General features: G+C 49.2%; 1 protein-coding gene across 1 annotated transcript; it reads right to left on the reverse strand.

The window, feature by feature from the left end:
* Positions 1-317: 317 nt before the first annotated feature.
* On the reverse strand, positions 318-8,246 carry rxfp3.3b (relaxin family peptide receptor 3.3b). The gene is made up of 2 exons (XM_040038767.1): positions 6,264-8,246; positions 318-6,220 (listed from the first exon to the last, which is right to left on the reverse strand). The coding sequence occupies exon 1, from the start codon at positions 8,146-8,148 to the stop codon at positions 6,991-6,993; it is 1,158 nt and encodes a 385-aa protein (XP_039894701.1). The 5' UTR covers positions 8,149-8,246; the 3' UTR covers positions 318-6,220; positions 6,264-6,990.
* Between the last annotated feature and the right edge of the window lie 383 nt (positions 8,247-8,629).

Consider the following 8,629-nt stretch of genomic DNA (forward strand, 5'->3'; position numbering starts at 1 on the left):
CCTGATTTACGAGTCTTTCCCTGTGCAGTCTGTCATGTGTCGTCATGTAAATGGTCTGTATTTGTAAAGCGCTTTACACAACCAGTCACACACACATTCACACACTGGTGATGGCAGCTACATTGTAGCCACAGCCACCCTGGGGCGCACTGACCGAGGCGAGGCTGCCGGACACTGGCGCCACTGGGCCCTCTGACCACCACCAGTAGGCAACTGGTGAAGTGTCGTGCCCAAGGACACAATGACCGAGACTGTCCGAGCCGGGGCTCGAACCAGCAACCATCTGATTACAAGGCGAACTCCCAACTCTTGAGCCACGATCGCCCGGAAGGGACAGCATGTCTACGTTCCATTATATTTCCTGTTTTATTTTGAAAGTCTTGTGTGTCCATGTTCAGTGTGTTTAGTTGTACTTCCCCTGCGGCGTTCAGGTGCATTTGTGTCAGCTGTGTTTCCCAGGTGTTTCCACTTCCCTCATCACCCTCGGGTCCTTACCACAAACACACCTGCTACTCAGCCGTGACAGTTATCACGCTACTTTAGGCTGCTCGCCTGTGCAAATGCGTCACCTGATAATGCAGGAAATTGTCTCCAGAGTATTTAAGAGTTTCTTTAGTTTACTCAGGTAAAGTCAGGTGAACGGTGAAAGCACATCTCTGCAGATTACTGTGTTCATCTTTCCTTTGACCCTGACGAGTCTCTTCGTTCTTGCTGCAGAAAAACATCTCCGCAGCTTGATGCTGCCACCACCGTGCTTCCCTGTTGGTGCCGTGATGAGCTCTGCCTGGTTTCCTTCAGACACGATGCTCGGCATTCAATCTCAGTCTCGTCACACCAGAATTTTGTTTCTCGTGCTCCGAGAGTCCTTCAGGTGCCTCTTGGTAAGCTCCAGGTGGGGTGTCATGCGTTTTTTTTACTGAGGAGTGACTTCCATCTGACCACCCTACCAGACAGGCCTGATTGGTGGAGTACTGCAGAAATGATTGTTCTTCAAGAAGGTTCTCCTCTTTCTAAGGAGCGATGCTGGAGCTCGGTCAGAGTGGCCATTGGGTTCTTGCTCACCTCCCTGACTAAAGCCCTTATCCCTTATCCCCATTCTGGATGACGGAGGCCGCTGTGCTCACTGGGACCTTTTCTGTACTCGTCCCCAAATCTGTGCTCGATACAATCCTGTGTCGGCGGTCTACAGACAGCTCCTTGGACTTCATGGCCTGGTTTGTGCTCCAACATGCAGCTATGGCACCTTATACAGACAAGCCTGTGGCTTCCTAAATCTGTCCAATCAGCCAGATTTAGAAACATCCGACAGATGATCGGTGGAAACAGGATGCACCAAAGCTCATTTCTGAGCATCACGGTCTGTGAAAACTGTCTGGATTCCCTGCATTTCGCACAAACAACAGATGAAGAGCCTTTTGTTTGAGGTAATAGGTGGAGACGACTACACACAGGCATCACAAACACAAGAAAGAGACGAATGTTCAGTCATCTGGAATAAGTGAGATCGTGAATCACGATTAAAGTGCTTTTCTCATGTCTCTCTGTTCTTGTCCTCTAATCTTCTCAGCTCTTTAGTCACGGACACCTCAGAGTGACTCCACCTGTTCCTCCACCTTTCTGCTTTGATGGCATCCTGTTTACGTTTTCCGTGTTAGCATCCATCCTGTGAAGCGAGCGCTTGGCTGCGTTATCATCAGCTGTTCACGTGCTCTTTTTTTTCCAAGATTGAGCTGAATGATGTCAGCTCATGACGTCAGCGGGTGTTTGATGTCTGCACCTCGTTAATGCTGATGATGGGACAAACCCACCTTTGTCTCAGGGTTACAGTCAAATCAGTGACTGGATGGAGAGCAGTTTATCTGAATTGACTCAGTGAGGGACAGATTGCCGGAGAAATGCTGATTAATGTGCCGTTTCCATAACTGCTGCTGAAATTTAAGGCCTCACAGGGCGGTGTGTGACCTCTGATGACCTCTTTGCGAGAGAGAGATCAGTGTTTGTCTGCTGTTTGCTATTATGGGATGAAGTATGCGTAGGAAGGTCACAGGTGAGGCGAGGCTGTTACGTAACATCACCAGTAATGTTTTGCAATGACCTAAAATAACTCGCTGTGCTTTCCTTCAAACGTTTCATGACACCAGGCGGAAAAACGAATGTAGTAAACTGAGCGTAACTCGCGCTGACACGTCCTGCTCGCCTCTGCGTTCAATCCAAACACAGATAGCTCCACAGGCCGACCTCATTAAACTCACAGCGCTGCACTCTGTGTTTTCATCGCCTCTGATAATGTGCAGCTGTGCTTTCACACACCACTCGCTCCCTTGCTTTTGGCCTTTTGCAGCTTCATGTGATGAAACATTGATGAAGTCGCCTTCGCAGCTCAAACCGACGAGCAAAGTCCAGCTCGATGGCTCAACCGCTGCTGTGCTGATCTTCGCCCACACCTAAACAGCTTTTTCCCCGTCTGTTTATTTTTTAATTGCTTGTTTGTTTGTTTATGTGGTTTATTTGTTTATAATCATCAGCATTAATGAGGTGCAGAAATCAAACACCCGCTGACGCAGTTCTTCGTTAACCACGTTAACGAAGAACTGCAGAAGTTTCCATCAATTTAATGACATTTTAACTCATTTCCACTCAGGATTCACGGAGAAACAGAAGGACCGCAGCAGTCTGCGAGTTTTTACAGATGTCAGAGACAACAACAAACGTTGTGCAGCCCTTTTATTGATCTGTCCAAGGCTTTCAACACAGTACATCATACAATATTAAAGCAAACAGTTGTTTACAGGGTTTTCAGAATGAAAATGATTTATCAGGCAGAAGAAAGAACTTTCAGCTGGGCGTACCCCAGGGATCCATCCTAGGACCGCTAAGAATCATAGACACAAGTGGTCATTTTAAATCCATTCAAAGATGGGTGTAGCCACCAGCTCCTTGTGATTGACAAGTCATTAGCCAATGACAATGTACCTGGGTCGTCCTGGTCTTTAATAATCACCAAAACTTACACAATGAACTAAATATTGCATTCAGCAAGACTTCAAACGACTCAGAGACGTGTTTACTGGCGTCAAAGATAAAGTGAGCTGACAGCCTTTTTAAATGGTAGATTTTGCAAACCAAAGGAGTCGCCCCCTGCTGGCCGTTAGAACGAATGCAGGTTTAAGGCACTTCCACATTGTTTCACTCTTTGCTTTATATCAGCTGGACTATGCAAAAGTGCTACAGAAGCGCTGTGTTAGTACACATGAAAGGGTCTGATTGATAGCAAGGACGACGACGACTGACAATCGTGAGACTCAAATTACTCGTTAAAATACAATCAGCTAAAGTTGCACCAAACGTGCCTTCGTCTGATGAGATGATCAGAATTTACAACTGTTCAGAGGACAAAAGTCAGTTTTCTGCAGATATAATTAAACTTTTGACCTTGGATACAAAATATTTGAAAACTACTAACCTATGACATCTCAGCACACCTACATCAATGAGCCCGTCGATCTTACAACTCACATTCAGAAAGTAATGAATGAACCGAAGCTGAGACTGGTTTTTACTGTAGAATCAGGTCCTGCCTTTCTTCTGAGGCAATGTTATTTGTGTGCATGTGTGTCTTCATTATGCTGGATCATCGTAAACCTTAACACCCTGAAGGCTGCAAAGACTGCTGTGTTCTTATCTACAAAGCTACTCTCACTCCACGCTGATCTCCATCCGTCAGAAAACTGTGGGAAGTTACCTTCTTCAGCTCTGAGACTTATTTCTTCGAGCTGTCACTAAAGCTCATGATCATCTTTGAGACGTTCGTTCAAAGTTCAAAGCTCCTTCTGGCTGGAATCAGAGAACTGTCCACAGGTGAAGCCTGAGACCACCGAGACCAGACCCAGAATGAGAAAGCATCCAGATTATTTATCTCACTGGTTAGTTTATGTAATCACTAACCTAATGGAGCTCTGCCAATTGTCGTCAGGACACTTGCAAAAGAACATTTTGTTCTTGAGATTCAAATGTTCCTGGCAAAATAAATTGTCCGTGTCAGAGGAGGAGTTCAAGTAAAGGCAAAATTTATCACCTTCAGTCACGACTTCTTTAATGATCTCAGCACCCAAACTACTCACTGTTTAACCACCACTGTTAATGATTAGCAGAGCCCGCTCAGTAAGGCCAACAGTTTGGATAAAAATCCACATTTTCGGATGTTAAAATGAAGAATATTTAACACAGATCGGCGCGACACTACGTGCCGGCCTCCTGGGAGACGGGCCTGAAATCAGAGCAGGTGGAGGCGGCTCAGACGGCAATGTTTCAATATGCTGAGAAGTTTAAGCACGAGTTTTTCTTCTTTAAATTATGACACCACCCCAGCTTCTATCTGTAGGAATACATTTAATGCATGTGTTCCTTTTTTAAAACCTCCTCCATGCTTTGGATCTTTGTGGTGGACCGCTTGCTTCATCGGGTCTTCTTTGTTCGTCCCAATGAATGAATTTCATCCCACTACTGAGTCTCTCTGAGTGTTCTGATCTCAGTTTATAGCTGAGGACGTATAAAACCACAGACATACTTGTCACGGTTCCTGTTTGAGAAGAGCTTCAGTTACTGTGTCAGCAGAACGTGAAGAACGAACATCTGTGACTTTACCTCCAAACAGCTGTCAGCTGTACTTTGAACAAGAACAAAAGAGAAAGAAAGAAAAAAACAGAAGGTTTGCTGGACTAAAAGAGAAAGTATGAGAGTAGCTTTCTCTCAAGATCGCTCTCAGAGCACAAAACAATGAACAATCAGACATCGTCAGAAATCCTGTCAGTGTCCCAATTTTCACATCGCCCGTCCACATTTCACACATTTCCTCTGTTGGAACCTGCAGGCTGTGTGCTACTGCAAATTCTGGCTTTGATGCGACACACAGTATGACAGATCCCAGTAGCTCAGTGCTCTCCCTACAGCTGCCTTTATAAGGCAGAGTCATGATTTATGAGCTGGATCGTCATGAAACTGAAAATTCGTAACACAGTGTGAGTTCACATAGTAAAACAGGCCTTTAGAAAGCTTCAGATGTGTTTCATACCGCAGGCTTGGTAATAATTTTTCATTTAAAATCAAATGAACATCAAGTGGGCAGTGTTAAAGTAAAAAATACTGATCTGATACCAGCGTTGGTATTAGTGCTATAGATACTTGGATCGATCTGCTCACCTCGCTGCTCTGAAGAGAAACTCTGTTCAAATCTGAGATATGAGCTCAAAAGTCACAGCAGTCGTTTCTTCGGGTTCTGTTCACAGCTTTAGTTCATCTGGAAGGTTTTAAACGTCTTTTAAAGGAAGTGACAGAAAGCACCTTTGAAGGACAGGTGTGTGTGGACATGAGCAGAAATCTACCCGAAACACATCTGAGTGGGTAAAGTCCAGGAGCGATCATTCAAACACGTTTAAACTAAAGATCCACAGTTAGCCCCATATCAGGTTTGACTCGCATCTGAAACCAGGCGGTGTGTGTGTGTGTGTGTGTGTGTGTGTGAGTGTGTGTGTGTGTGTGTGCAGTAAAGTCTGAGAGCTTCACTGTATTAGAGCTCAGACATCGGGAGTTAAATGCCTGAAACAAAGTGTGAGACTCAGCCCGGCTTTAGAAACGCTCATGTTTTGATCGGCAACATCAATGATCCCAAGCAGACACCTCGCGCTTGATTCTGAAGCTTTCACATGCTTACTGCTTCTCCGGGAAGAGAAGTTCACTAACAACAGGTTAAATGAGGCAGCTGAGGTTGTCAGTAACACTGAGCATCATCTCAGTGAGCAGAGGGGCCGAGACAGCAAAGAGCCCAACACGAGCAAATGTTACATTGTAAACAAGCACATTTGGACTTTTTAGGTCACACGCCTCATTTTTATGGTCAATTATAATGAAAATCATTTATTTGAGACTCATGTGTATATGTGAATTTGATTTTCCATATTTACGACCGGATCTTCTCTTTCCCTGCTGGCTGTGATCTGCACAGTTAAATTCATGTCACGTCTGTGTATGTTACCTGAAATTAAGCTCCAGATTTTAATGTGTCACAGATGCGCTTCAGTAAGATTTCTGCTCAGGTCCAAAACCTTCCGCGCATTCACAGCGAACGAAGACTTCTAGGACCGGACGGAGCGGAAACACGGACAGAGAACATGATCCCCGGTTCAGCAGAAAATCTGACGCTTCTAAACTCAGGATCCAGTACCTCCCAGCTCCCGTGGGTTCTGAGAGGAAAACATCCTGAGTACTTTTCCGTGTGGAGAGCAGAGGCTGTGCGCGCTGATGGATCCAGACATGAACGCGGAAAATTCTTCTACTTGTCACAGGTTTTAATTACTGCTGCCGCCACCGGCAAAGGAAACTATCCACACTCTAAAACATATGCGGGGTCACAGAAAGTCCACAGCGCGGTCATTTATCAGCGTTTCCGACGTTTCCCTGGTTCCTCTCCATGAACACTGCCGAGATGGAGAGAGAGGAACCGCAAGCGCGCGCCTGTGAGTCATGTGAGCGAGCAAGCAGTCAGTGGACCGGACCCCTCCCCTGCCCGTCGCGGTCACCAAACAGCAACGACACTGATGCCAACACTAATACTTTTATTCTGAAATATGTTTTTAAGGTTTCTTTAGATTTTTTACATTCATGTAGTTACAGAACACACAGCAGCCACGAGCGCCAAAAACACTCCACAGAAGAACGCGTGAAGCAGCAGAAGCAGCATGACCCTCACCCGACAACCCCCAGCATCAAGTCTGCACAGAGAACTGATCCGGAACACGTCACAGGACAGAGATGGTTCTGTGCGCTTTTACGCACCGCCGCGTATTTACGCACGGCCCCGCTCTCTGTCCACGCCACAGCTTCAGACTGTGATCGTTTATAAATCCCTTTGATGCAAAGTCACAAAAGTCCCGAGCCGCCCGTCGAGCAAAACACGTCACGTCCTCTGCAGCTCGGCGCGGTCCGTCCATCTCTTCACCTGCGCATCGCGTCCGTGGCGCACTGGTCCGTGAGCACCGACAGGCGGCAGTTCTCCGTCTCCACGTTGTTCAGCGGGATGGCCACCTGCGTGTCATCCGGCTCCGCCCTTACCGTCCCCGAGAACGGCCGCAGGTGGCACGTGCTCGGCCCCGAGGGAGAGGAGATCCTCCAGAAGAGGTCCTTCATTTTCTTCCGGAACTCCCGGCGCATGAGGCAGTACAGCACCGGGTTCAGGCAGCTGTTGGTGTGCGCGAGGCACACGGTCACCGGGTGCACGTACGTATGCACCATGTAGAAGGTCTTGTCCCAGTTGACCACGTTGAACTTTACCAGCACGCCCCAGAAGGTGATGGCGTGGTTCGGCATCCAGCACACGAAGAACGACAGGACCACGATGGTGACGGACCGCGTGACCCTGGACCTGCGCTTCACCTGGTTGTTGTTCATGCTGCGCAGACGCACGAAGCGCAACAGCAACAGGTAGCACGCGCTGACGATGAGCATGGGGAACACAAAGGCCACGAGGATCTTCTGCAGGTGGTGCAGCGCGAGCCACGCCTGGCCATCCGGGAAGGCGAGCAGGCACAGGCGCTCGCCGGCAACGCTCTTCACTGTGGAGAAGATCGCCGTGGGCAGGGACGCGAGCGCCGCGGACAGCCATAGCGCGGCGATAACCCACCGCACCGGGCACACACGTCGCCGGGTCCGGTCCTTCAGCGCCGAGGCCACCGACCAGTAGCGCGTGACGCTCATAGCCGTGAGGAAAAAGACGCTCGCGTACATGTTCATGACGGTGACGGTCAGCACTATCTTACACATGGCGCTGCCGAACGGCCAGCTGAAGTCCAGCGCAGTGTCCACGGCCCAGAACGGCAGCGTGAGCACGAACTGGAAGTCCGTGACGGCCAGGTTGAGGATGAACAGGTTGATGCTGGAGCGCTTCTTCCGGCCGCCGCGCGCCTTCATCAGGAAGAAGACGAGCAAGTTTCCCAACAGCCCCGCGGCGCACACCAGCGAGTACACGGCCGAGATGAGGATGCGCAGCGCCGGGGAGCCGTCCGCGGGCACGTCGATGTCGTCCAGGCTGCTGAAACGGCTCGTGCCCGCCGAGGAGCGGTTCCACGCGGCGCTCTGGTTCCACGGCTCCGCCATTCTGCCCGTGAGCGTCACGTCCCGCGCGAAGGCACAAGACGGGGTGCCGGCGCGCCAAGCTGCCCGGAGCTCCTCGTGCGCATGGTCCCGACGGCCGCCGAGGGTAGACTGGCGGGCCGTGTGCGCGCAACGCGCTTTAAATGCTGCTGGTGCCCGCGGAGGCGCGTTCCTGATGGGAGAGAGAGAGAGGGAGAGAGAGAGAGAGAGAGAGAGAGAGAGAGGCGCGCTCAGTGTTTTTTTAGCTTCCTCCCCAAAAACAAAAACAACAACTAAAAAAAACAAAAAACAAAAACTGATGCGCTGTTAGCTGTCAGCAGGTGCACGAGGCTCACGGTGGGGTGACACACACACACACGCACACGCACGCACACACACGCGCACACGCGCGCACACACACACACTCTATCCATCCATCCATCCATTCGCTTCCGCTTATCCTTTTCAGGGTCGCGGGGGCGCTGGAGCCTATTCCAGCTGTCAT

This window comes from Simochromis diagramma, unplaced genomic scaffold (assembly GCF_900408965.1).
Source record: "Simochromis diagramma unplaced genomic scaffold, fSimDia1.1 OVJJ01000366.1, whole genome shotgun sequence".
In the NCBI taxonomy this organism is placed as follows: Eukaryota; Metazoa; Chordata; class Actinopteri; order Cichliformes; family Cichlidae; genus Simochromis; species Simochromis diagramma.